The sequence below is a fragment of the Camarhynchus parvulus genome, chromosome 14, assembly GCF_901933205.1.
Source record: "Camarhynchus parvulus chromosome 14, STF_HiC, whole genome shotgun sequence".
NCBI lineage: Eukaryota > Metazoa > Chordata > Aves > Passeriformes > Thraupidae > Camarhynchus > Camarhynchus parvulus.
The window spans coordinates 3,340,914-3,368,777 of record NC_044584.1 but is presented as its reverse complement, the minus strand read 5'-3'; the positions used below and the strand labels follow the sequence as shown (position 1 = coordinate 3,368,777).

General features: G+C 45.8%; 2 protein-coding genes across 6 annotated transcripts in view; one reads left to right on the top strand and one right to left on the bottom strand.

The window, feature by feature from the left end:
* IFT140 (intraflagellar transport 140) overlaps positions 1–7,908 on the top strand; it is an 85,125-nt gene extending 77,217 nt beyond the window's left edge. For all 3 annotated transcript variants that reach the window (XM_030958543.1, XM_030958541.1, XM_030958542.1), the window contains exons 20-30: positions 1,629–1,819; positions 2,764–2,859; positions 3,206–3,338; positions 3,418–3,561; positions 3,953–4,081; positions 4,289–4,471; positions 5,162–5,368; positions 5,531–5,743; positions 5,823–5,989; positions 6,963–7,104; positions 7,568–7,908. In XM_030958543.1, the coding sequence (XP_030814403.1) occupies positions 1,629–1,819; positions 2,764–2,859; positions 3,206–3,338; positions 3,418–3,561; positions 3,953–4,081; positions 4,289–4,471; positions 5,162–5,368; positions 5,531–5,743; positions 5,823–5,989; positions 6,963–7,104; positions 7,568–7,768 (1,806 nt within the window). In that variant the 3' untranslated portion in view covers positions 7,769–7,908. The remainder of the gene's footprint in view (positions 1–1,628; positions 1,820–2,763; positions 2,860–3,205; positions 3,339–3,417; positions 3,562–3,952; positions 4,082–4,288; positions 4,472–5,161; positions 5,369–5,530; positions 5,744–5,822; positions 5,990–6,962; positions 7,105–7,567) is intronic.
* On the bottom strand, positions 170–27,809 carry TELO2 (telomere maintenance 2). Of its 3 annotated transcripts, XM_030958545.1 has the most exons (21): positions 27,428–27,808; positions 26,723–27,000; positions 26,163–26,231; positions 25,055–25,202; positions 24,572–24,674; positions 23,755–23,823; positions 22,766–22,907; positions 21,369–21,505; positions 20,565–20,653; positions 19,211–19,321; positions 18,489–18,574; positions 18,147–18,244; positions 17,139–17,255; positions 16,127–16,198; positions 15,421–15,591; positions 14,686–14,777; positions 13,776–13,875; positions 13,201–13,265; positions 12,488–12,603; positions 9,378–9,488; positions 170–2,683 (listed from the first exon to the last, which is right to left on the bottom strand). In XM_030958545.1, the coding sequence occupies exons 1-20, from the start codon at positions 27,748–27,750 to the stop codon at positions 9,385–9,387; spliced, it is 2,490 nt and encodes an 829-aa protein (XP_030814405.1). In that variant the 5' UTR covers positions 27,751–27,808; the 3' UTR covers positions 170–2,683; positions 9,378–9,384. The 3 variants fall into 3 exon arrangements, with proteins under 3 accessions (XP_030814405.1, XP_030814406.1, XP_030814404.1); XM_030958546.1 differs by lacking the exon at positions 170–2,683 and having other exon boundaries at positions 8,737–9,488; positions 19,211–19,318; positions 27,428–27,809; XM_030958544.1 differs by lacking the exon at positions 170–2,683 and having other exon boundaries at positions 8,737–9,488.
* Between the last annotated feature and the right edge of the window lie 55 nt (positions 27,810–27,864).

Genomic DNA, 27,864 nt, shown 5'->3' with positions numbered 1-27,864 from the left:
GACAAGATCTGGCGGTTCCACCATCTGGAGCCCCACCTAGCAGCAAATACACCCCAAAGTGGACCTTGTGTCTCATGTCTGTCTTCATTCCCCTTGACTGCCAATAGAACTGAGATCTAAGCTGAATTTGAGATCAGCATTGTCATATGGATTGAAAATTGACTAGTGTTGGTTAATTTAATACCTTTAGCTATGATCCATTAGAAAGCCAGAAATTTTTCATTTGGGAACCATAAGAGATCCAGACATATGATCTGTCAGAGGGAAAAACTGGAAAAGAATTTATGAATAACCCACAGTCCATAGGAAATACTGAATTAGATAAAAAATAGCAAGGTGCTATGACAGCAAAAATCAGTTTGGGGCCATGTTTGAGGAGATGCCAAATCCTGGGGCCTGGATTTGGTAACTCCTGTCTGTGTATTCAGGGCAGCTACAGCTGGAATGATGACCTCCAGCCTTTAAGTATCTCATTACAGAAAAAATAGTTGATGAACTGGAAAAGGTTCAGACAAAATCAATGCAAATTTCTCAGCTCTTAGAAAGATTTCACAGAAATGGAAGTCTTGAAAATGGTCAAATAATAAAAATTTGGCTTGAAAAGGTATTTTGTAATCTATAGTTACTTGATGAGTATGAGAAAGAGACAGAGTAACTATTCTGAGTTAAAGGAAAAAAGGAAAATTCAAAGTAAATGTTTGTAAAGGCTTCCTGGCAGAGAAAACTATGAGGCTGAAAAGTGTCAGCACCGCTTCTCTTGGATATTTTGATCTGTTTGGAGAGGTGGAAGGGAACTACAGCAAAACAAATGCAGTTCTACTGCTTTTTTCCATCTTGTACAGAGTCTTAGTGCAGGCATTTTCCTTTTCCACTTTCTGTACTTTTTAAAATTTGAAACAATAAGAGACAGAAAGCATTTTTCTGTCTTGGACAGATAATCTTTATTTACTAAATATAGTGTTCAGCTGGACAGCAGTTGGGTGGAGCAGGAAAGTGCTCCTTCCACAGGAGTTAGAACCTCTCAGAGAATAAAAATAATAGTTCCAAATTTGCCCACCCTTGCGTCAGCACCGGCAAAACCCTCCTGTTCTAATTCTGCAATAAATTACTAACATTTATTCCCAGGAATGGAGCTCAGTTGTCCACAAACAGCATTGCTACCTCTGAGATCAGCTGGGAGGCCACAGGGGTTCCCTGGCTTGCAACACCTTAATTCTCAAACCCTGAGTGCCAAGATCTTCTCTTAAGCCCCACCCCTGGGTGGGCAGCATGATAGGTAGCTGTACCCCCACCTAAGCATGTCTCCATTTTTGGTGATTAAAACTCCTGATGACAGCATTTGATTATTGATGACTTGCTCGTGTCACTCCCCTCCCTCTCAGGCAATCCTGTACAATAAATGTCAAGATCTGAATGCTTTCCTTATTTTTACATAACCATCCTGTTTCCCAATAACATGCTATCCTAGGCCATGTATATTTAGTTGGTTAAACCCTCTGACTGAATGATTGTTGCTTTAATTGCATTGCAATGCCCTGCACTAATAAACTGCTCCAAGAAGTGCCTGGTGTGACTGACATGCAGCGTGGTCGGGGCTGATGGGATTTTGGGTGTTCCTCTCCCCCCAGGAGGACGCAGAGCGGCTGTACAAGGATTGCAGACGCTATGACCTCTTGAACAAGTTCTACCAGGCCTCCAACCAGTGGCAGAAAGCCATCGAAACGGCCGAGGCTCATGACCGAGTTCACCTGCGCACCACCCACTACAACTACGCCAAGCACCTGGAGGCAACCGGGCAGCAGAGCCTGGCACTCACCCAGTAAGCAGCAGTTGGGTGTAAGCTGGGGGACTGGGAGCCTCTATCCTTTGAAGATGGGTGAAGGAGGATGTTTGATGATGACCAGTAAAAATTAATTAAAGTCTTTTCCTGTTTCTGGTGCCTTTTATCTCATAGAGTGAAAGCATTCCCAGTGAAACCTCCCAGCACCCTCCCATGCAAATAATGTGTAGCGTCTTAAAAAGTCAAGAGTCTGTCTGGGCCAGTAGTGAAAACCCACTCATATCCAATCCTGTGTTTGTCTCTGGAAGACCACTGCCATCTTCTCCTTCCTTTTCCATGAAAAAAACAATTATTTGCTTTTCCCGAGAGTCCCAGACACAACTGCTGGAGCAGAATTGAGTTTGATGTGGTTGCTTCTGGTGGCTGATCCTCTCCTGTGACTGCCAAGTCCCATGACAAGTTAGGGGAGGGTATTTTTGATGTCTTGTATTTCTTGTTTGAGATCTTGTTTTTATGTGAGTTTTCCAATATGAAAAGTTCTCATCATCATCATCATCATCCAATAAGGTCAATTCTGTTCAGAATCAAAACAGAACTCTGCTGTGCTCAGGCAGACCCACTGGTGGCCATGGTGGGCAGTGGGGTTAGGACATGTGGGTGCTGGGGAAGGGCAGTGACCTCTCAGCAGTGGCAGAGGCTGATGTTGCAGTGGGTACAATGTGGAGCCTGGGCCATTTGTGACCTGTCCAGACAGGTGTGCTTGATGCTTGGGGAACTTTCTGGAATACTTCTTTGGGCCATCACTGGCACTTTTAATTTTTGATGGTGCTGGTGGACTGCAACTAGTCGTAAAGTGAACTTATACAGCTGAAGCAGTTGTTGCCAGTGTTGTCTGTTGTTTGGCTGGCAAACAAGATTAAATAGATTAATAGAGAGCTAATAAGGAGGCTATCATTTCACATCTAATATGTTCTTCTCTACAGCTATGAAAAGTCAGACACACACAGGTTTGAGGTACCTCGAATGCTCTCTGAAGACCTACAAGCACTGGAGAACTACATCAACAAGATGAAAGACAAGTAAGTGCTATGCTTGTTCCTTCTACAGGGGCTGTCAGGTCTGATATACAATTTGTGATGAGTGCAAGGATGACAGAGTGTGAATCTTAGTCTCATTCACCCCCTGCCTTATCCACTATGACCCTCCAACAGCTTTTCAGGTTTATGCTGCACTTGCATAAGAACTGCCACATTGTTACCCAGGCTGACTTCTGGTATAGTGCAGATCTTGGGAGTGTCACACTTGGGTTGGGGTAAACCATGAACACACTAAGAAGTGTGTTAAGTCTTTAGTTCAAGCTCTCTAGCAGTGACAAACAGCATCTGTCAGTTCTCATTGCTGCAGTTAATATTGTTGCTTTTCCAGGAGCCTGTGGAAGTGGTGGGCACAGTACTTGGAGAGCCAGTCAGACATGGAGTCCGCATTAAAATACTATGCACTGGCTCAGGATTATTTTTCCCTAGTCCGTGTTCACTGCTTTCAAGGCCACATTGAGAAGGTAAGGCAGCCTGCTTCCACAGCTCTCAGTCTTGGGAGGAGCATGGACATGAAGTAAAGCTGTACAATTCCCTCTGCAGGCTGCTGAAATAGCAAATGAAACGGGGAATGGGGCAGCCTCCTATCACCTGGCACGCCAGTACGAGAGTCAGGAGGATATCAAGCAGGCCGTGCACTTCTACAGCCGGGCCCAGGCGTTCAACAACGCCATCCGCTTGTGCAAGGTACGCTAGAGGCACCGTGTGCCCACACCAGCACAAGCTTCTGCCCTTTGGGAGTATAAGGTGTTTGTGCCTGTTCTGTCCCATAAGACACTGCCTGCTCTTGCACAGCCCATGATGAAGCTGCTCCTGGTTTCTGCTGACCTCTTCTACTAAAGGTGGATCAATAAAGCCTTGGTGATTTGGAAATGTATTTTCTTAAACAGCTCATCAGAAAATCCCTGAAAGAAATAATCATAATCAAAGCTGAAGATCACTTGGGTTGTAGAGGTTTTACACAGAAGGGGGTGAGAGTTTAGTACTATGGGACAGCATAAAGACACAGGCTTGCCAGCAGTTGGAATTACTAAATTTTTGTGTGCACACCCAGAGCCAAACCTTTGCTTTTGAACAGGCGAATAATTTAAATGATCAGCTGATGAACCTGGCTCTCCTGAGCTCACCAGAAGACATGATAGAGGCAGCCTGCTATTATGAGGAAAAGGGAGATCAAATGGACAGAGCTGTTATGTTATACCACAAGGTAAATGTTTTTTAGTAAAAACTCCCAAACTTTACTGTGAAGCAGTTCCTACAGCAGAGGAATTGTAAATCAACTGTGGTGCTTACTATGTCCTGCTTATTTGTAATTTTTTTCATGGTGAGTAATGCTTTATTAAGCCAGGGTGTCCTGTGAACTGGCTCTGTAGTGCTCATTTTAGTCTTTGAAGCCTCATTCCTAATTTTGCAGGCAGGACACTTCTCCAAAGCCCTGGAGCTGGCCTTTGCCACGCAGCAGTTTGGGGCCCTACAGCTCATTGCTGAGGACCTGGATGAGAAATCTGACCCAGCCCTGCTCGCCCGCTGCTCCAGCTTCTTCATTGAACATGCTCAGTATGAGAAGGCAATGGAGCTGCTGCTCACAGCCAAGAAGGTGAGCTGAGCCCTCTGGTCCCCTCTGCACAGGTAGAGGAGCACAACAGGTGTGTACCCGCACACAGCCATTCATCTGTGCAGATAAACAGATACAAGAGACACTTATAAAGTTTCAAAATTCCTCCTAAGCCAGTGATTCAGAGGCACTGGCAGCTCAGCCTTGCCAAAATGGTGGGCACCAGACCATTCTGTGCCTCCTCCTCTTTAACAGGCTCCTATGGCTGGCTTTCTTCTACACTTTGCAAGGATACCATAGCCCTTTTCTGGACAAGCTTTTGTACAGCCTACTCAGAATTTGTTCCTATATGGGAAGTACCAAAATATTTAACAGAATCTTTCAATTTATTTGTATTTGCTGGAAATGTTACTATTGATTGTGCCTAACAAACCTGACTTGTATGTCTCTGAAAACCTCATGTTCAGAGTCAAAATGGCTGAATCTTTAATGGCACACTTGTGTGAGAGCAATGTGGTCATGGAAGAACAAACATGTTCTTCTTAGCGAACAAATGGGACAGTGTGTGCCTGAACAGGGGCTGATGTTGACACGTAACTACGGCCCAGTGTTCCAGACCGAGCATCCTCAGATACTTGTGTTTCTAGCAGATTTCTGTAGGTTACTCCACAAGCAAATGTGAGGTATCATGATAGTGTTTGCAACATCTCATTGCTCTCTTGCTCCCATCAGTACCACGAAGCTCTGCAGCTCTGCCTGGAGCAGAACCTAACCATCACCGAGGAGCTGGCTGAGAAGATGACAGTCTCCAAGGAATCCCAGGATCTCTCTGAGGAGTCCCGGAGAGAGCTGCTGGAGCAAATTGCTGACTGCTGCATGAGACAAGGCAACTACCACATTGCCACCAAGAAATACACACAAGCAGGAAACAAGTTAAAGGTCAGCCTGGAGAGCCTCAAAACGAGGGTGTTTTGAAAAGTAAACCTTGAAGCAGACTTCCTACAGTAGCTACCCAGATGCAACTTCTGAGCCATCTTGATGGTGTTTTTGCATTCACAGTATTTTCCCTCTCTCCCTCTGTGCCACTCTTTCCCTTGCCAGGCTATGAGGGCATTACTGAAATCTGGAGATACTGAGAAAATTATCTTCTTTGCGGGAGTTTCCAGACAGAGAGAAATTTACATCATGGCAGCCAACTACCTGCAGTCACTGGATTGGCGCAAGGACGCAAAGATTATTGCAAATATCATCAGCTTCTACACCAAAGGAGGGGCCCTTGACCTCCTGGCAGGTTTCTATGATGCATGTGCTCAGGTACTGCCCTTTCTGTGACTGCTGAAGGTGTTTGGTTTATTGGCTCTGGAACAAGACCATCTCCTTTCTCCTCTTGCAGGTAGAAATCGATGAGTATCAGAACTATGAAAAAGCCCACAGAGCACTGACAGAAGCATACAAGTGCCTTTCCAAAGCAAAGGCCAGAAGCCCTGTGGAACAAGAAAGCAAACTTGCTCACCTGCAGAGCAGGATGAGTCTGATGAAGCGGTTCATCCATGCTCAGAGGTGAGCTGCAGCATGAATAGTACAGAAACTAAGTGACAGAAATATCATACCAGAATAGAAGTTGTAACAGCACCTGAAGTTTAGTAAGTAATTTGCAGCTTGCTGCAAAAAAAAAAAAAAAAAGCTGCTGATACATTTTTCTAGCAGGGAAATCATAATGTGATTTTTAAAAGTGCATTTAAAATGTTGCATTAAAGATGGAAAGGTAACCTTAAAGAGAAGGATATAGACCAAGGGAGGTGTAGCCAGGAAAGGTGATTATCATAAAATCACAGAATCACTGACTGGTTTGGGTGGGAAGGGACTTTAAAGACCATTTTGTTCCAAAAGCCTGTCATAGGCAGGAACACCTTCCACTACGCCATGTTCTTCTAAGCCACATCCAACCTGGCCTTGAACACTTCCAGGGATCCAGGGGCAGCCACAGTTTCTCTGGGCACCCTGTGCCAGGGCCTCAGCACTCTCCCAGGGAACAATTCCTTCCCAATATCCCATCTAACCATGTCCTCTGGGAGTGGGAAGCCATTCCCCCTTGTCCTGTCCCTCAGGGCCCTTGTCCCAAGTCCCTCTCCAGCTATCCTGGAGCCCCTTTAAGCCCTGGAAGACGCTCTAAGGTCTCCCTGGAGCTTTCTTTCCAGATGAACACCCCCACCTCTCCCAGCCTGGGTCCAGAGGGGCTCCAGCCCTTGGAATACCTTCATGGCCTCCTCTGGACTTGCTCCAGCAACTCCATATCCTGCCTGTGCTGGAACCCCAGAGCTGGAGGGAACTCTGCAGGTGGGGGTCTCATCTGAGCAGGGCAGGCATCCCTTGCTGCCCACACTGGCCAATCAGCCCCAGGACAAGGGGCATTTCTGGGTTTTGTTTGGGCTTCTGTCATGAAAACTTATGCAGTAAAAACTCTTCCCTGTCCTTGTCTGGATAAGCTGAATGCTCTCGTTGGGCTGTGACACTTCCTTTTCCTCTTTCCTAGAGTTTACCCTGAAGACACTGAAGAAGCAGTCAGGCAGTGTGAACTGCTCCTGGCTGAACAGGACTTTGACAATGCCATCCGGCATGGTGACGTCCTGGGATTTTTGGTTCAGCATTATGCACAAGTGGAGGAATTCCATACAGTAAGTAAAGTCTTAATTCTTCTAACTTACAGAAGCCATATTGTCCGCTGGTACAGCCTGGTGGAGCATGGCTCTCACGCAGGAAGATGTTCCATGGTAGGAGCCTAAATGTGCAGCAGGGTGAGGCACAGCTCAGGAACTTTACCTCTATTTTTCATTCTATGGGAGAAAAGGAAAGCTCACAGGACACAGAGGGTAAGTCCTTGGTGCATGCCTCAGCAATGCCACCACACTGTGTTTGCTACCTGGCCAGAGAAAAAAACTGTAAAATGGCAGTTATTTGAGGAAACAGTGAATTGCTCCTTCATGGCAGATGTGCCAGTGCTCTGATGAAACATGAGGGTGTCAAGTGCGAGTTCCTCCAGGTGTGCTGATGAACTTCACTTTTAATGTGCAAAGTACAAGAAATGGTTTACTGGGGCCCCTGTAGCTCCCTCTGACAGTGATCTCTGCATTCCTTTAGGCTTATCGCTACCTGGAAGAGATGCAGAAAAGAATTCCAGCCTCAAACCTGAGCTACTATGTGTCCCCACAGACCATGGAGGCTGTGCACCGAGGAGCTGGTGTTCCCATGAGCCGAGCCCAGGCCCCAGCACACTCCGGCCATGGCAGCATGGACAACAGGGAGGAGGAAGAAGTGGCTGATGAAGTGGAGGACCCCTGACAATGATCATTTACCAAATGCAAAGCTGACTTTATAATCAGCTCATTTATTCCATCCTCATTAGGGGGGCCCAGATCAATCACATGCTGTTGCCACACAGCTTTTTGGTTATTACCAAGAAATTTCTTTTTCCTGCTTGACTGTATAAGCAACAGTATTAGAGTTAATACGTTCTCTCAAGCACAGCATACAGCAATTCACATGTACATTCTGTCAGAAGGCTGGTTTTAGTATTTTAATAAATTTGAGGCAGAAAAACCCAGTAAGAACTGCATATTGTAACTTCACTTTTTCTCAGTACAGAAGAGCTGAATAACCAAGGTGGTAACTGTGAGTTGCCTTTCAAGTACAGCTGTGATCTGCTAAGGTGCAGATCTGTGATTCCTTAGAAGTGAGACCTTCTGAAACAATCCCTATCCCATTTGGGTAGGAGCTTGGTTAAAATCAAACTACCCTCTTCTGCAGGCTGAAGGCAGAGTTTCCCCAACAAAAGCTTCTCTGTTTAAATACATCAGAGGGTCATGTGGACTAGAGCAACTCCTTACAGACATCTGGGGTAAACCTCAGAGTCACAGAATGCCTGGGTTGGAAGGGATCCTGGATGCCCCCTAGCCCAATCTCTGCTCAAGCTGGGTCACTCTGAGTGAGTGAAGCTTTCTTTCTTGCTTTGAAGCTCCTTCTCTTGCAGTTACATCAAGCCACTCTGTACTAGTCAGATTTTTGGAGGTCAGTTTCTCCCCTGGCACAAGCACGACTGAGAAAAGTGAAGCTCAACGTAAGAACCAAGGTTCTGCTCACCTCTCTGCCAGTCACCATGCCCTGCCAAGGAGTAGTTACGGTCACTCACATTTCTTACCAACTAGCCCTTACACTTAGAATGATTTTTCTTTTTCATGTTTTGTGACTTGCTTCAAAACTTGGGGTAAACATGAAGTTTCTAAATTGCTTTCAGGGAAGAAGGTTTGGGAAGATTTTAAAGTCAAAATCTGAACATTATTTATTCTTTAGTAGAAACTTCTGTACTAAGATTATACAAAAAGAATTCCCTGTCTTATTCCTTCCCAGGTCTAGCTCAGGCTGTTAAAAGTCAGGCATACTTTCAGCACTTCAGTGTAGTTATCTAGTGCTTGCATCCCATCAGCAGTGCCTTATCTTCCACTCCTTCCAGCAGCAGACCAACAGCTGGCCCACTAAATTCCAGCTGCTCAGGGACGTGGGAGCCTTCGTAAAGGGCAGGTCATAGTGGCAAGTGGCCCTCCCCAGCCCTCCTGTTTTTTTGACAAGAAGGCTCTGTGAGATCTTCCCTGTATTTTTAGCTGAGTGCTCAGACCTGCCAAGGTTATAAATAGCTGGGGTGGGGGCTGGGGGCGCGGGAGGATGGCAGCACTCGCCTACCTTCCTGCATCTGTACACGTTGTACCGGATACCCAGAGCTCACTCAATTGGCCTCCACTACAAAGTCCAGATGTCAAGTCAGGCTTGCTGGCTTACAGCTCAGCACCCTTCCCCCTTCTTCCTCTCCTCCAGCCAGGTGACTGCTGAAGAGGCCCCAGCAGTGCCCAAATACATCCAGCTGGCAAGAGCACAAGGAAACGGTCATTTCTGTTACCCTTCAGCTAGGAAGAAACAGCTTCAAGTTTCTTTTTCAAGTTCTCCATTAGCAGCAAGTTTTGCAGGGCCAGCCTTCTGCAGTCCCCATCAGGGTCTTTCTCCATCACATCTGCAAAAGAAGCAGCCACTGTTAACTGGAGAATAGGAAAAAGTGCCCTTAACACTTCTCACTATTTTACTGACAATCACAGAACTAAACAACAGCATTTGCACCTATGGCTGGGCTTGGACATCGGGACTTGCAGGAACTGCATTAGGCTAGAAGGCAGAGATGTACAAACTTGATCATGTAAAGCAGCATGAGTTCAGCCAAGCCCTGATTGCCACATGGGGCAGTGCTCCAGTTTTGAGGGAGAAACAGTCAGTTGGTCTGAAACATTGTAGAAACTGTCTGACCTTGGATCCCATGGGATAATCTCCATGCCAGAATTTGTACTTGTCACTTTGAGCTATACAAAAGTTTCGTACAGCTGAACTACAAGTGTGAATGAAGTCTGCAGCTAGAAATCCACTTCTCCAAAGTCTAAAGTCTCCACTCTGCCATTCTTGCAATCTAAAATGGTCAGTGCTCCTTCCTGAATTTGGGGTCAGGATGCCAATGGGGAAAGAAGGAGACAGGCCCCAAGGTTCAGCATATTCTCCACTCTGAAAGACCAATCTTCTGATCAATGGGTTCCACACTTCCCACAGCATGTAAGGGCAGCGTGAGGCTGTTCCCAGCAGCTGTTATTCCAGGGGCCCTTCATGGGCCTGCAAAGTAACAACCAGGATGCATGCAGGATGTCTGAGCAGGGTAGCCTGGAAGAGCAGGGAGCCTGTGTGAGGATATCCTGTACGCACGAGTAGTGTGCTGGGAGCCCGGCACTGTCAGGCAAAACACATGACTCATGTCACTGGAGCACAGCTATTTATAATCTAGGGAGAGCTGCACCCTAGTGCTTCCATTCTCCCTCTGCAGAAGATGAAAAGGAAGGTTACAAGGCAGACTGGAACAAGCTCTAAAGCTTAGAGTGCTGTTGGTGCTGTTTCTGTTCCATGAGCATGGACCTGGCACTGCTGGCACTGCATGGGAGGCACAAGGCATCAGAGTGTTCTGTTGGTCCTGACATAAACCTCACTTACCCGTGACAGAGATGCAGAGCACTTGCAAGGGGTGGGGAATTCCCTCAAAGGCAGCTGCTGAGGAATCAAAGGGATCCTCAGGGAATGTCCTTTCCTAGGGCATTTCTTAGAAGCATTTAGGTATTCCCTTCCTCCCCCAGGAAGGATCAAGCTGCTCAGCAACAAGTCCAGCATGGCAGCTAAGGGTAATGATGGACAAGTCCAAAGTGGATTCTAGTCTCTCTCCATAACTGATATGTCCCAAAGCATCCAGTGCAGACAGTGCCAGGGCTGCAGCCAACACGTTGAAGGGCCAACAGTTAGTCACAGGACACACTACAGCAGTTTGCAGAGGTCCAGATGTAACAACCAACTGAAAGAAGTCTCTGGATTTCTACTAAGCACTTCACATGTAGCATTTCATATCCCACTGTTCATCACTGTGCTTTGGCCATGAGAGAAACACATGGGAGAAACAAAGACACTTTAAGCTAAAACCAAAGGGGCTAAAGGCATAGCAGCCAAGGCTCCCATGCAAGACAGCTTGTCATTTCCAGCTACAGCACAGCTAATACATGACTCCTCTTGCAAATCTTGTCTGGAAAGTCATGAAGCAACAGCCAAGTCCATGAGCTCAGACCTGTGATTCAGTCACAGAAGCAGGTCTCTAGCGCCAGACTTGACCTGTTGGAGCAGCAGGGAGGGCCCAGTACCTCCCTGTGAACTGTTTCCCCAACAGCTTTACAATAAATAGCAAAGGCACAGCCCAAGAAGCTGGTGTGTTTCAGAAAGCAGCTCTAGAAGCCCTTTAAATTGCACTTAAATTGCACCTGACCATATGTGAAACTGAATTCTTTAAGGCTTCTGAACAACTCCTACAGCAGTTTTCCTTTCTCTGGTATACCCACAACAGTTATCTTACCCTGCTCTCATTCCCACCAGGAATAACCATGCAGCTTTCATGCTAAAGCATTAGATAAAAAGACAGGGCTATTACACTACCCATAAGCATGAGAAGATGCTACTATCTTGGTCATCCTCTTCCTCCCCAAAATAACTCACAGAAAATGGATTATGCAAACCCTCATGCTGGAAATACATTCCTGAAAGGCTTCACTTGGTAACAGCAGTGTTAAATGCAGAGACAAGCAGATTCCTGAGAGCACATAGTGTCATGGGAAAAGTGAAGTCTTCAGCCCCACATGGCGGCCCTCTTCCGTTCAAAGGGCACAGAGCACCCCAACCCACCAGGATCAGGGGCCAGCTGGGTCAGTTTGCTTCCTGCTTGCTCCCTCTGGGAAGCGACTCACTGAAAGTGAGAATGGTGAAGGAAACCAGACCACGGAATAACAAGAATCACCCTCACAACACAGTGAAGGCTTCAACATTAGTTGTTCTTTTCACTCCAGCTCACTGCAGTACCGAAACACTGATCTGTGCAGCTCCAGCCTGCCAGAACCCACAGACACAGTCTGTGTTGATGTAAGGTGTGCTGGGTACAGCATTTAAAGTAATTTGCTGTCTTTTGTAGCTTTTTCTTTCCATTGACAATAGGAAACTAGATACTAGCCCATGCTCCTCTTCCTCCTGTTTTTAGCTCTAACACCCCGTCATGAGCACACAGTGTGAAAAGGCTGTAGAAGCTTTGTGTATTCCTGCTGGCCAAAGTCACTGCCTGGGGGTAACAGCCAACGTGACAACACTTCCTGCAGCTTCATGAGATGAGTAGTTGTCTGCTCACATTGAGAAAGGGGGCACAGACTATCTTTGGGGATTTTTCTGGGTGGCCTGTGAAGACAGTCACAGTTTGTAATGCCATACCCAGTTCTTGGCTTATGCCTCAGGTACCCCAGCATCTCTACAGCACACATGTGCTCTACCTGCTGATCCTGCAGATCTCTGATGCACAATGCCAGGACATCACTGCTGCCATCACAATTAAAGAGATGCTGCACAAAGACCACGCCACTAACCAGAAAAGCACTGCTGTACCCCACCAGGTCTTACCTCCCAGCCAGGACTGAGTTTCCAACAGCTCTTCTGTCATGTCTGCCAGAATCCGTTCCGCAGGGACACTGAGGAGCAGGGAGGAGATACAGGACAAAAGGCCCTGGCGCACATACCTGTGGACAAGGACTGAACTGGTAATGCAGCTTTATGCTCTGCATTGACTTCCTCACCTCAGGGGCTCTCCAGTTTCAAATGGCATGACAACTTTTTCCATATTCCTGCTGCTTAGGGGTGTAATCTTGCAGTGTGTCTCACATACAGAGCCCCTGTCGTGCTGTGCACAGAAGCCTAGCACAATTCAGAGTTCTGGACACATTTGAGAGCAAAACAGATATTGGATGTTTACAGACTTTTGGCTACATGTCTTAATTCCTTTCCAAGACTGAATGCTGGAATTGAATCTAGAGTTTTCTGAGCTCCCTGAGTAAACACAGATGAAATTATCACATGGACAGGTAGTCAGGAAATTTGTCAACCTTTCTATAGGTAATGGCTGTACTGCCACACCAGAAGACACCAGCGAAGCTCATATGTTGGGCTGACATTAAATACAGTCATAAGAACACAAAGCTGGAGGAGAGCACAAAGTAAATGCATTAAGTCACTGACACCCAGAGCCAGATGCTCGTCTTGGACAAAGACAAATCCTGACTGGAGGCTGGCTCACAGCTGATCTTTAAAAATGAGAGTATACAACTACAGTAACTCACGAGTCCGTGTGGAAACGCAGTGCCCAAACAAATTCCAGCAGTGTCTTTCCCATTGCTGTCACTGCCTGCAAAAGAGGATTGTGACAGCAGCACTGAGTACCATCCACATTGCCCTGTAGAGCTGGGCCTCAAGACATACTGCTCATGGAATCACAGTATGTCCTGAGCTGGAAGGAACCCACAAGGGTCAGGAATCCAACTCCTGCCCTGCATAGGACACCCCAACAATCCCATCCTGAGCTTGGGAGTGTTGTCCAAATGCTTGAACAAAGGTTTTCTTAAGATCAGATACAACTGAATTTATTTTACAGATGTGGAAACTTTGGCAGCAAAGTGAAATAATGTGTCCAATCCCCCCAAGAAATTGACAAGAAGCAAAAGACAGTGCAGGGGTGGCCTGAATCTCATGTCTATTTTCTGACTATTTCTTCCCAGCCCATTTCACAACTTCTCAGCCCACTCAACTCCAACTTACTGCCAGTCTCAGTGCACCAGGCCCTGAAACACATGGCTAATCTGGAAGACGCCTCAAGTTCCCAGGCTGGAAGTCACGCCTTCCCTCTGCCCTTCCTTACCACAGTGTTGACAGCCAAGTACATCAGAACTGCTAAAGTGTGAACCAGTCTTCCAAGTACTAAGTGATCTTCTCCCAGGAGATCAAATGTTGTTAAAGGCCTGCAAGACACAGAGTTGTGTAGCAGTGAGAAGGATGACCAGTGACTCTTTGGAACAGTCAGGAGGGTTGTGCAGGGGGAGTTGTCCCCAAAAGCCTGAATCCCTACAACAATAGCCATTATACAGGCACTACCAGGTTAACAGAGATCAGAGCTGTTTGCTCTCATCTTTCCTCCCAGACCAGTATCTTGCAGAGCAATATCCTCTACTCATACAGCAGGTATCACACATCTACCAACAGGCTTTACCTGTAAAGACCTATAGACAAAAGCTGCCCCCACTGACGTACCATTACAACTGGTATTACAATAATCTTGGTTATCATGGAACTGATTACTCTGCCTTCCTTAGGTTCACAAAGACTTAAGGGACTGACAATAAACTGTGTCCTATACTGTGGCCTCAAAGACTAGTGCAGGTGATAGGCCAAACCAGAGACGGAGCTAACTTTGGTTCAAGACTGCAGTCTGAGCTCTGTGGTTTGTGTGAACCAGCCCACAGTAGGGGCTCAGCCAAGATAACTGGTGTGGTGCTGCCAGAATTACTTGTCTGAGTACCTGCTGATGGATCTTCACTTCTGCAGGGTCCTACATACTCCTGCCCCACAAGATTTCAAAGGATAAGTCCAAGAGACCACAACCCACTCCTCCACAAGCTTTGTGAAGGACGCAAGTGTCAGTGTGGTGTCACCGGGCTCCTGCACAGCTCCTGGGCTGTAGCCTGCAGCTTTGAGGCAAGCAGGACAAGCAGAAAGGTTCACTCTGGCCGTTGATATGTCCACATCCCACATCCTAAGGTGTTCACACTCACCTGTCAAAGTGCTGAATCAATGGGAAAAAGAAATATCCAGCAACAGAATTGAACTCGTTTGGGCAGGAAGCCAGTTCCACACGAGACTGACCCTGTCCAAGAGAAAAATGAAGTCTAGGCACAAGATACAGCATCTAGTTCTTCCACTTCACTGGACACTGTCAAGACTACAGATTCCTTGCAGACAGCCCATCGTCAATTACTGCTTGTACACCTACGGCTACCAGTTTCCCAAGTGGATTGCTCACCTCCCATTTCGGATTTTCTCCACATCTAAACATTTCAATACAATATGCCTCAGTACTGCTCAGTTAGATATAAGAACATGCAAGGGATAAAGGAGTTTTGCAAGGCAAACTCTCCAGGCTGAACCACAGGGGAGATCTGAAAACTAGGAAACTGGCATCAATTTATCTCCCTGGAAAATAGGAAGGCTGAGACAGTGTAGCCCAGAGGCAGCTAGTCTGATGGAGGCCCTGGGATTGCGAGGTGAAGTCACAGCTCCCTGCAGTGGCCACACAAGCTCAGAACAAGCACAGAACAACAATTATCTCTCAAAGCCAGGTAAGAAATTTCAGGTTTATCTTCCTCTCCCTGCTGGAGAGGGGAAATCCAAACTTTCCTTTGGATTGGGTCCACTTTCACAGGTATTTTGCTCTTTCCAGACAGAGCTTGCAGTAACTCCAAGTGTCCCTGTTTCTGGTGGATTTTACATTAGTTTGCCTCTGGCCTCACCGTATCAAATCTCCGAGTCTTTCTTTTGATCCTCTCATCAACAATTCTTCTCCAGCCCTTAGAGCTGTCACTTTCCGGAAGGAGCTGGATACAAGGCTTTTGGACATCAGAATGTTTGCTCTTCCCATGGAATTTGGGACAGGACAGTTCCTGAGCTGCCAAAACCAATACCTAAATAAAACAGAGAGAGGTTCCGTTAAAAATGGGTAATTCCTAGGGAACAACAAAAGCGTTCCCTGCATCCAAACTGACAAGAGCAACAAGGCAGAAAGGCACAACAATTTTAGAGTGAAGAACAGCAGGAAATTGACCTTCAACAGCCACCTGGCTCTGAGGTACTGGCCAAGCACTTGGTCACTTAGCCCTGAAACAGAGCGGCGGCTCCTCCTTCAGACTCAAGTGTGGAAGGAGTCACAGACAGATCACTGTCCTTCAGAAAGGGAAGATAAAACAGACTGATGATGTGAAAGTAAACAGCGGCTTCTCCCAAGCAAATGCCCAACACATGCTCTGCATTCTGTGGGGAGAGATCCCTATGTGATGGAGTGTTAGCAGGGTTAGGAATGAGAGGGGAATGCCACACACAAATAGTAATGTAAGAGATTCCCATGCCTCTGCCTTCTCCCATGAGGAATAAAAGGTAATCCCAATACACCTCAGCACCGGTGCAACAGACAGAAGGAAAGTGGGAAGTAAGAGCACTCACATCAAGGATGTCCATGCGCTGACGGAGACTGTAGTTCAGAGAGTAGAACTGAGAGGTCAAGTACTTTGCAACCTGTACAGAAATATCAGGGTACAATGAACACAGACCCAGGCTAGAAAAAGCCTTCCCATTAACTCTAAAAGCATTTAATTTCACAGGTTCTGCTTCCTGTTAGGTAACAGCCTAAGAGATGGGAAGAAACAGTGCAAATGGGAAATTCAGACACTTCCACTTCTAGATTCTCCCAAAAAATCTAAATGACAGATGAGACAGCATCACTCTTCTCACCCTCCTATGCAGAAGTACCCAAACAAGCACCACAGCAGCTAGGAGACGTCACTGTGGCCTTTCAGTACTTAAAGAACATTATAGGAAAGATGGACGGAGGCTTTTTACTCGGGCCTGGCTAGCATAAAAGATAAAGATGTTAAACTGGCAGAAAATAGATCTAGATTGGATATTAGGAAGGAATTCTTCCCTGTAAAGGTGCTGAGGCCCTGTCACAGGCTGCCCAGAGAAGCTGTGGCTGCCCCTGGATCCCTGGAAATGTCCAAGGCCAGGCTGGACAGAGCTCAGAGCTACCTGGGATAGTGGAAGGTGTCCCTGCCATGGCAGGGGGTTGGAATGAGATGGACTTTAAAGATCCTTTCCCACCTAAACCAGTCTGTGATTCCCTGATTACAGTCACCAGTCAGGTCTTTGTAGAAGCCCTCTGTGCCCTAGCTTCCCTTTATGTGAAACCCTTCAGTACAACAAGTTCTTATCTGATCTGCCTTTTCAGGTACAATCAAACTAACAGCCTCCACACAGTTCCTCTGTTTGACAGGGTGCTCTTCTTCCCACTGGTTCAGACATTCCTTGCACATTCTTCAGGAGCATAAATGTTGTTAGACCTGAACTACCTGTTCTACCACCCAGACAGCTCCCTCTACCAAATGAGAAAGAGACTTCAGCTGCTTCAATTTTTGCCTGTGCTTCAATTGGAAAAAGGAAAATAGTAGGAGGAACTCACAGGTATTGGGTCTGTGGTTAAAACAGCTACTTGAGCTCTTTGACGGAGCTCCACAAAGCCTTCAATGCACGTCTTCTCCTCCAGATGCAATAATATTTTTGCCAGCTCCACGCTAACCTGCTCAAAGTATGAAAAAAAGAATCAAAACCCTGATGGTGTTTGGGATTTTTCCTCATAGGAATTATGGACCACTTCTAATGGTCAAACAAAGACAAGGAGGTATTTTGTTTAGGCAACATGTCCATTCCTTAGGAGCGAGAGAACACATTAAGCCAAATGCCATCAGACTTATTTCCCAAAACCCTGAACAGATTCTCCACCTGCCAATTCTCTGTTCACATTTCACTGGGACTGTTTTGGAGAAGTAGTAGCATCATGACATTGAATGAATAGTCACTGTAACAGATGGGTTAAAGGGTACAGCAGCACAGCCCTTCTCTTTCTCAGCTGGTGTCTCTGACACTTGCAAGTGCTCACTAGCAGGTAGTGACAAGCACTCTTCACACAGTGACCCTGTCCCACATTCCTCTCCCCTGAGCTTTTTATCTTGACCAGTACAATCCAATTACTTCCTCCACAAGACATTATGCTTGTACAAGCAAATAGGGAAAGTGCATTTGCTTTTGCCTCCATTTTCGTTGGGGGATAACAAACTGAATTTCGATTCAAAATACAAAATGCCTGCTCTGTAATCTCATTTTTTAGTGTTTTTCCTGCCCAGCATAAAGCATGGAGCTTCCTCACACTAGAAAACACTACTTGTATTATGTTTCATTTTGAGCACTGGAGATGGCAGGGTGCTGCCAGCACTTTTGCTGCTTCTCTGTTCCCCCGTGCCTCACCTTCAAGGCAACTATTTCCTTCTACTTCCAAGCTGAAAGCTTGTGAATGTGTACCATTAACCCAGTTACACATTAGCCAGGCCTTCTGCTCCACTGGCATGTTTAGTCTCCTCATGACAGCAAAGGGCAATACAGCCCTCTTGTAACCTAGTTCATATTACTTCACCTCTCTTGTTGCTACTGGATTCCTCCGAACCAAGCTCTCAAGTGCCTTGACTGTAGCTTCCCATTTGTCCACATCTTCAGATCTTGATCCAGTCAGAACTGAAATCAAAGGACAAACAAAGTTATTAACAGAATGGCTGTGTTTGGGTATATACCCAAACTTCCTTCTGCCAATCATTTGTCTTGGTACAGAACTCAGCATGACCAGCATTAGGAACTAAACTGAAATGACTCAAAAATTCTATAGCTTCTTCAAATTAGATCAGAAAAATAAACCTATGCAAGAGTTCACTCTCCCAAGTTCAGTAAGAAACAGATAAAGACTCAGCCCAAAATCTCCTACCTTCAATACAGTCTCGGATATACATAGGAGCCTTAAGTTTTAGCTCTTTATCCTCAGACATGTCATAAGGGATGAGGTCATCATCACTGTAAAAGAATTAAAGGTAGGGGTTAGTTTATGGGGTGCAGATGTTCTTGCTTTACCCAGATAGCCAAACAAAGAGAAAGAACCAACGCATACACTGTTGTAACCACATCACTCCTGTATGACTCAGCAGCACTGCTGAAGCCTGGCCTGAGAGAGATCCTTGGGAGTTCTAGGGCAAGAGCAGTTCTGTGATCAGATCTGGAACTGGATATCCTGGTCAAGGACAGGATACAGATGACCAAGGGACTAAAACTGACTCTTGAGATTTCATTATAGATTTATGTGTGTGTGTATATATATATATATATATATATATAAAAGAAATACATACATATATACATATTAACATATATATACAAAGCAGGTCCACTATTAAAATGGGTAAATCCATCCACAATTTCGAAGAAATACATATTTAAGTCAAACAGAACAAATACAGCAGTTGCACACAACACAGGCCTTGCCTAATTTAATGACTATGCAATTTTCTACGCAAAGCCCTGCTCTGCTGCAAACCACTCAGCTGACCAAGGTCAGAAATCACAACAATTGCCAAGAAATGCAGGTACTGACAGATCCTTTTCCCCCACATCTGCCATTTATTTCCCATTTCCTCCCTGTTTCTTGCTCCGTACCTGTCAAGTTCAGCATCTGACTCCTCATCTGCCTTAACCGGGGCTGCTGTATAGGATTTCTCATTCCTCTCTGGTACCAATGGCAGTGCAGCACCTGCTTTCTCACTCCTGCTGTGAAGAACAAGAAATTTTAAAATGGATACAGTAATAGTTCTTACAAGGAAGAAACTACCCACCCTACCAATCCTTGCTGCCTAAATAGAACAGCAGGTAATTATTTCTGCTGCAGTTTCACACTCAGCTTGGCTGACACAAAGAACAAAGTACTGGGAAGGAGAATGGAGTAAGGGGAGAAAATAAGCAGAATTTTCTAACAGAAGAGCAATGGATTAAAAAAACTTGACTGGCTAGTTTGCTGTGCTCCCCTGCACAATACCTGGGACTGCTAAGGAAAGACTCCAATAACCAGATCACATTGACTTGCACCAGATTTGAAACTGTGAATGAAACTGAACTGAGAGTTGGTTTAGATTGGATATTAGGAAGAAATTCTCCCTTATGATGGTGGGCAGGCCCTGGCACAGGCTGCCTAGAGAAGCTGTGGCTGCCCCTGGATCCCTGGAAGTATTCAAGGCCAGGTTGGACAGGGCTGGGAGCAACCTGCTCTTAATAGAAGGTGTCCCTGCCCACGGCAGGGTGTGGAATGGAATGGACTTTAAGGTCTCTTCCAATCCAAACCATTCCATGACTTTTCAAAATTGGAAGAAAACATCTTTAACAATTTCTAGATCTTGCATAAGATGAATACAATAATTGAAATATTTTTTCTGTCTCAACCAATTTCTGTGGACTTTGGCATTGTCCTTTCATCTCTCTAATTCTCAAAACCAGTCTCTAACAGCTGACTATGCTGATCATGCCCCTAAAATGGGAGCAATAAATCTTTTGTACTTCCCTGGAGTGCTGGACAGCTTCATCTGCTAATAACATAAAATGCTTCACTCCAAAGCTGATCAAAAAGTGCTCCAAAGAGCCTCAGCAGATGCTCTGGAAGTTAAGAGCAGTCTTTAGAGTGACAGACGCAGTAGATTTTAGTCATGGGTGAATGGGCTGGGGGCATACAACACAAATACCAGCTTTCCAAGAAGCAAACAGAAATGTCCGTTTGATTGTACCAAAGGGCACAGAAGACCCCTACACCACAGTTTCACCACATGCAGCTATCAACAGGCAATTTTAATACACACTACCAATTGAATTATGAATGTAACTAAATCACATTGTAAGAAGGTGGTGCATTATGATGTTTAAGAATACATAAAACATCTTGAATACTGTACATAGTTCTTGTGTGTAATGGGAAAAAGGCATGGAGAAGGGCAAAAAGACAGCATGAATAGTAGCAACAACTTACTCATCATCTGGAAGGCTGGGGACAACACAGAATGATGGAGTCTGCACCAGAAGGGACTTCAATTCTCTTGTTTCATCGTCCTCTTCATACTAGACATTCAAAATAACTCTTGCTGCACTCTATTACTTACTGCAAATATGCCCAGCATTCAACATTTCACCCTTGTAGTACACATGGACTAAATCATGAGCAGATGAACCCTCACCAATCCTGTTTCAATTCCTGTGCTGACAGCAGCAGGCAGCTGTAATCTTTGTCCTTATGTTTAAGGTACCTGATGACACCTTGTCTGAATGTTATTTCCATATTTCAAACATTTAATAAATGGCAATGTGGCAGGAGGAATGTGGCAGGCTTTTAAAGAATTAATGTGATTTATTCAGATAAGTCACATAAATTCTACTGGAAAGAGCAGAGCAAATATCTCCATGTCAGACTTGATAATCCCAGCTCAGAACAGATATTTTCACCATGTCAGGGACTGAATGCTCACCTCTGCTTCAGGTTTGAAGCTCCCCTCAACTCCCATAAATCAGATTCTAATTCCCTCATGCAATAAGATAAACTTTAATTACCAAGTTTATCCTAACCTCTGCCAGTTGATTGCACTCCTGAGGTAACTCTCAGCCACCTGATCATTACACACAATTGGTTTTCGTAAAAAGATTCTCTCTTTTTGAAGGTGTGACTGCCTCTCCTTATTTCCAGATAAAAAAGTGCTATAATGCCCTGAATCACCTGGTTTAAAGCTTTTACTTCCTCTAAGCTTAGCACACCAGTCATAAGTTTCAGTAAAACCTTCACCTCAAACTTCAGGACAGGCCCCTCGGTGTTTATGTTCAAGCTGATGCTCTCTGCCACCACCATGCCCAGACGCCGCAGCTGGGGCAGACTGCTCTCCAAGTGGCATTTCACACCCTCCATCATGCTTGTCAGAAGCTCTGAAACAAACAGCCAGCACACACTGCATGTTTGAAATTCTGAAACAGTGGCAGAAACACCCATCTTTAGTACTTCCCTGAGGGAAGCTTTACCCACTCATCACACAATAATGGATAGAAAGGGCCCCTGAACTGTGGCTTCCTTCTCTGCAGTGTCAGCGGTGCCCTTCAGCACCAGCACAGCAAACCCACACCCTTCCATGGGGGTACAAAGTCAACAAAACATCACAATATATTCTAAATTTGCAATATTTTGGTTTTCACTGAAACAAAAAAGGATGGTAAGTCAAGCCAATCTTTAGTTTGGCTTTAGAGCGTCTCAGAGTCACTTAAATAAATGTTATGTTTTGAGGACATTACAAGTTCTGACCACTACAAGAATCACATAGAGACAGATATTTGCCTAACTTTGGATAAGCTCAAACAGGCAGGTAACACAAGTATTTCTCAGCCCTCAGGGAACACCAGTTGCCAGCTTCACCAGGCAGGCTTACTGCTGTTTGACTGATCTCCTTCATCTCAGAAAGCTTATCTTTCCAACAGCTGTCAGACAAAAAACTGACTATAAAACTACAGAACTGGTAATACATATCAAGTTGCTTATTCACTTAAACAATTAATTCTAGAATGAAACAGATGAGCAAGTCTTGAAGTGAATCTTCACATCCCCCACAAGTCACACACACACATAAGTAATTCTAGACATTTTACAGCTTTTTAAAAAAATTTCAACAGAAACAGATATGTTAGGCCAGGACCTCAGTGTCCTATGCACTGTGTGAGCACATAACCGGAGGTCCGTCCCAGTGACTAACCTGCTCACTTCACACTGAGGAATGCCCATGGACTGTCAGACACCGAGCTAACAGCTTTTTACCCCCAGTTACTTTCCCTGCCTGTCTGGAGCTGCACCCGTGCTCCAAGGTTAAGCCTATAAGTTACAAATCACACCATTCCTCTCACTAGTCCCAGAGTCAGTCCTTGTTTTCCTGTGACAAAAATTCTGGGTTTTTAAATCACAACTCAGGTAAGAACCGAAAGACAAAAATAGACCTTCTTCAATTCCATAACCTAAAGTTATGCACTTGGAATTCTATCATATCAATGCTGAAGAGGACTCCAGCAGGTTACCCCATTTGCCAAGGTAAATATGGGACAATTCTGCTTATCCACAGATCAAAACAAGATATTTTTCTACACACTCTGCTAGTAAGACACTCTGCTGAAAAAATCTAAGCCCCACTTCTCATATAGCCTCACCTTGTCTGCAGCTTGCAATTTCAGGCTCCTTCAGGTGGGAGAGGCAGATGAGGATGGCCTTGCTAATGTACAGCTGCTGCTCAGCTGGCGAGTGTTTCACAGCACTGCTGCTGCTCCAGGTCTCCAACAGGTCCTGCAGCACCTACACCACAGAAATCAGGTTGGCCTGAAATGGATCTTTTCTACACAGAGGTAATTTTTGAAGTACATTTTTACTCTCCCTACAAAGAGGGAAGAAAATACAAATTTTGTATTTCAGAGCCCAAAACGTACTGTGTTTGACCACCCAAGAACTGCACTTTCAATTAAGATACGGTTAAATATAATGGGTTTTTAAATTTAAAAGTGATGTTTATTTCTCCTTAATAAATATTATATGCAAAGCATATAATGCAAAGTATTATTATCAAAAACCAGTATGATATGATAAGGTTTTATCTGAGTTTAGTCCCATTTTATATAACTGTCAGTCCTTCCATATCATCTTAGAAAACGTAAACAGTGAAAAAAAATTTGACAAAATGGTAGGGATTTCCAGATATTCAGATTTCATCAAAGTTTCATCACACTGCTGACTTGAAGAGGCAGAATATCAGCCATCCCCACTGAGGAAAATGTGCGTGAGAGAGAGTCTGAAACATCAACCATTTGGTAAACAGACAACTGTCCACCAATTTGATCCCTTATTGCCATGTGCCCAGCTACATAAACAGGGCTACTGAGGAAGCTGAGAAGGACAGAGGACATGGGACATCTGTCAGAACCCAAGCCTCATTAGTTTTGCTACATGTAAGACAACTTACCAATTAAATATGAAAAATTAATGCCAGCAGTGCAGAAAGCTTTGATTCATTTATCACAGCTCACTTGTGATATAGCTGGGCTTCCCTCACTCTCATGAACAGCAACCAGAAACCAGAATCAAAACTGTGCACCCCCAGACACACAGAGAGCAGAATGTTCCCCATCAGCCAATCAGTGAACCTTACTCTGAGCAACAAGGGGCGCCGGCCGCTGTCCAGGGCCAGGTAGCCAAGGAGGTTCTGCAGCACTGCTGTCTGCAAGGAAAACCACAACTCCTGCTTCAACTGGTTATAAAGCTGCCATCCAGCAATGACAAGTGTCTGTTTTTATTTACTACATTAAACTTCATTCTAAGGGACTGGTTGACAACATTCAGACACAGAAAAGTAAACAAGTTTAAAAAACAAGCAAGCACACATATGCAGTTGCTGATGAAATACATGGAAAATCGTAACAAAAATACAGTACAGTGTTTTACCACCAAAACCAGCACAGTCCCAGGCAAACATAGAACTCATGAAGTCTAAAGAACAACTCTCACAACAGCATCACAAGCCACAGCATAGTTCCTAATATCCCATGACAAACTTAGGTGCACAGGAAAAAACCCAATGGTCCTTATCTCATGTCTTTAATATAATTCTTATCCCCAAGGATTGATCCTGGCTGTTTCAATCTCCTCTTTCAGATTCTAAAATAATTTAATGCCTTCAGCTCCCCAAAATCCTGAAACTTTGTGCAAATAATCACTTGGTTCCAGAGGAGTACAGTAATTTCGCTAATTACCATTAACCCTGAGAGAACACATGAATCCCATGATTTCAAAGCTACTGTTCACCACCCCCCCTCTGTTAAAGCTGCACAAATGTGGGGAGACTGAGGACTCATTTTGGAATGAAGAGTTAAACCTTACTCAGGCAGAGTAAGAGCTCAGCTAAGAACTACATTGGTACCAGGGAAAACCTGGCACTACTACACTGCTGCTCCCCACAGAATCCTCACCGTGTGGCCATATTGCAAGAGCAGCATCTTCTGTGCCACCACAAACTGAGCCTTCTTGTTCTTCACAACCAGGTTACCCAGCAATCTGGACAAGACATCTGCCCTAACAAGACAACAATAAAACATCAGGAATCCATGTTATTGCTGTCATGCTGCTCCTAATCACAGGAAAATCTGAGAGCAGCTATTTGCAACTAAGTCTCTAGAATACTTCTAAACTCAGACAGTGATCCAGTCATGGCAAAGACTGCTTTCACTTGTTTTTCTTGTTTTTCCACTGCATGTCAAGATGAACATACTCAAGAAATGGTGTAGGTTCTCCCTAAGAGGCAACAATCAACTACTCTATCCCTTGAGTCTCTTAGGAAATGGCAGTGTAAAAAACCACCTACACAAAGAGAGCACCTACCAGAGACCAATTCTGCAAGTATTTGTGACAACTCCTGCCTTTGCTGTGGATCAGGGAGAAAGCAGAGTTCTTACCCAGGTGCTCTCTGCACAAAACCAAGGACCACTGCTTCCATCCAGCGGTCTGGCACACATTCCACCAACTGCCAGCATATCCTCTGCCAGATGCAGTCTGACTTGGTGAGGTCTGTCAGGCGGGGCACCAAAACTCCCAGAATTTCCTCTGAAGCGCAAGAGAAAACAGCAAAAACCCAGATGAGCAGGCTGGTACAACAGCATTTGAGACTAACCTGAGAATTTCAAGATCTTCACAACATGAAAAAAATACAATGTACAGTTTGAAGTTCTAAATTTTTCCTGCAGTACAAATATGACTAGAATCATGGAATCATTTAGGTTGGAAAAGCTCTCTAAGATCATTGAGTCCAACTATAACCCAGCACTGCCAAGGCCAACACTAAACCATGTCCCCAAATGCCAGATCCACATGGCTTTTAAATCCCTCTATGGATTTAGTGACTCCACCACTACACTGGGCAGTCTGTTCCAATGCCTGACCAAGCTTTCCGCAAGGAAGTTTTCCTTAATACCTGATCTAAATCTCCCCGGCACAGTCTGAGGCCATTTCTTCTTGTCCTGTCCCTTGTACCCTAGGAGCAGAGCCTGACCCCCACCTGGCAGCACCCTCCTGTCAGGGAGTTGTGGAGTGAGAAGGTCCCCCCTAAGACTTCTTTCCTCCACCCTGAGCCCCCCCAGCTGCTCCTCCTCTGACTATGCTTCAGATCCTTCCCCAGCTCTGTTGCTCCTCTTTGTTCATGCTCAAAACAGAAATGGAGAACTGACTGGTAAGAACCACCCTAAGCAGCCTAAGGAACTGGCCAGAATTCCCCACGACAGTAAAGAGCCAGAAAATCTTCCTTCTTCTTCTTCCCCAGCCCTGTTAACTACTGCATTCAGTAGCTTCGAAGTTCTAAGCAGTACCAGACCAACAGCTGCTCCCACAAGACTTATCTACCAGACAAGCAGAGCAGCCTCAGAGAGCAGTCTGTGCAGCTCAGCTCAGAACAGCTCCAAATCAAGTTGTTGGTCTCCCATTCCTTCCGTTGATCATAACAGTCATCCTCCCATGCTAATACACTAAAACACTTTCCCCCTCTCCAGAAGAGCACAGTAAAACACTCACTTTGCCATCCATGAACACACACCTTCCCCAAGACATGAGAAACAAAAGAGATGGAGCAGTCCAAGCCACCTGGGATAAAACAGACATAAGCTTAAGTAAGCATGCCACTAGCACCCTCCAACCAACCTTCAGCAGGAGGTGCAGAGACTTCCAAAAGTGCTGCATTCTGAAAACACACTGACTTTTTCCCTTCAAGCATCATCTCTTCCTCCCTCCACTACCTGCCTTCAGGCATAAACCAGCATTCAGTATTAGTTACAGTGACAGGCAGAAGGCTAAAGCAACTCAGTTCCACTTTAGTGTGATGGCATGGGTGGCAATGCCACTGGTTGATTCAGTATCACTCACATCTCCCAAACAATTCCTTTAGAACACACAAAGTAACCATAACAAAGTTTAGCAAGAGATTATGCTGTTTAAATGCTTGGAAGATTAAGGCTTTTGGTGGATTCCAAAAGGCTTCAGTTATCATCTGTATTTCAAGCAGCACACATGGGGTCCATGCTCAAAACACTTCTTCAGGAAACGACCTTACAGTCCAGTCATCCTTGCAGCCTTACCCTGCAGAGAGTCAGAGATCTTCTCTAACACCTGGAGAACTGCATCACCCAGGAGAGGGAAGTAGTTCTGTGGGAAGAACACTGGTGGGTTTTTCCCCTGGAGTTTATTGCTCACATGCTCGGGCAAACAGACGATCTTGTTGAGCAGGGCACCCTGCAGTTCCAGGCAGCCTGCCAGTGCCTGGGGCTGACAGATCTCCCACAGTAATGCTGACAGCCGGCCCTGCTGCAGGAACTGCTCCAGGACCTCAATTACCTCCCTCGGGTCAAGGCCAGAGCTGGAAGAAAATAAGTTTAAGTTCCTGCCTCTTTTAAATGGCAAAAATAAGATTTGCATGCTACTGCTTTTCTATTGTGGTATCACTACTGAAATGCCTCTGTTCTGCTACACTGGATTAAAAAAAAAAAAAAAAGGAAAAAGTGAAAAAAAAGCGATTTTAATATCTTTTTATCTGCAGCTTCCTCGACTCCAAACATTCAGGACCTTCAACAAACACGACTGATAAAGCTCTGTGTCTGCGGGACGCGTAGCATCGTGCCGTGTCTGAAGGCACTCAGGGCGGGGTAAGGGCTGTCCGCGCTCACACACATCTCCGTCCCCCTGCACACTTGAGCCCAGCTGAAAGGCACCCCCCACACATCCCTGCTGCACGCCGAGACCAGCCCTGGGGATCCCTGCCCGCCTGCCCCGGGGAGCAGACTGACCTCGCAGAGCCAAGGGCCTCCAGCAAGACGCAGAGGACAAGGCCAGGCGGGCCCTCCAGGAAACAGCATTGCCACAGGCCCTCGGGCCGCGCCGCGCCAGGCGCCCGGGCCAGCCTGCGCAGGAGGGCGCCGAACAGCGCCCGCTCCCGGTCCCCGAGGGCGGCTGGGCCGCCCGCTGCCGCCAGAGCAGCGCGTACCGCGCCCAGCGCCGCCACCAACCCCTCCCCAGCCCGATCCAGAGCCGCCACGGCCTCCCGCAGAACGGACTCCAGCCCCAGATCGAGAGCGAGTCCCGGCCCCAGTGGCGCCAGGGCCGCCGCCATGGCGCTGAGGAGAGCGCTCAGCGGCCCCGCTTCCGCCCGCCCTGCGTCGCAGCCAATGAGCAGCGCCAGCCCGCGGAAGGGGCACGAGAGCACCGCCCCCCCCAAACAGCCCCG

Bases quoted from the DNA above. Each gene is read 5' to 3' on its own strand.
- TELO2 (XM_030958545.1), bottom strand. From the start codon at position 27,750: ATGGCGGCGGCCCTGGCGCCACTGGGGCCGGGACTCGCTCTCGATCTG. The intron at 25,203-26,162 runs GTGAGTGTTTTA...CTTGCGCTTCAG, and splicing joins GTGTGTTCATGGATGGCAAA to AGGAAATTCTGGGAGTTTTG. The intron at 16,199-17,138 runs GTGAGTTCCTCC...ATTTCTGTACAG, and splicing joins TAACCACAGACCCAATACCT to GTTGCAAAGTACTTGACCTC.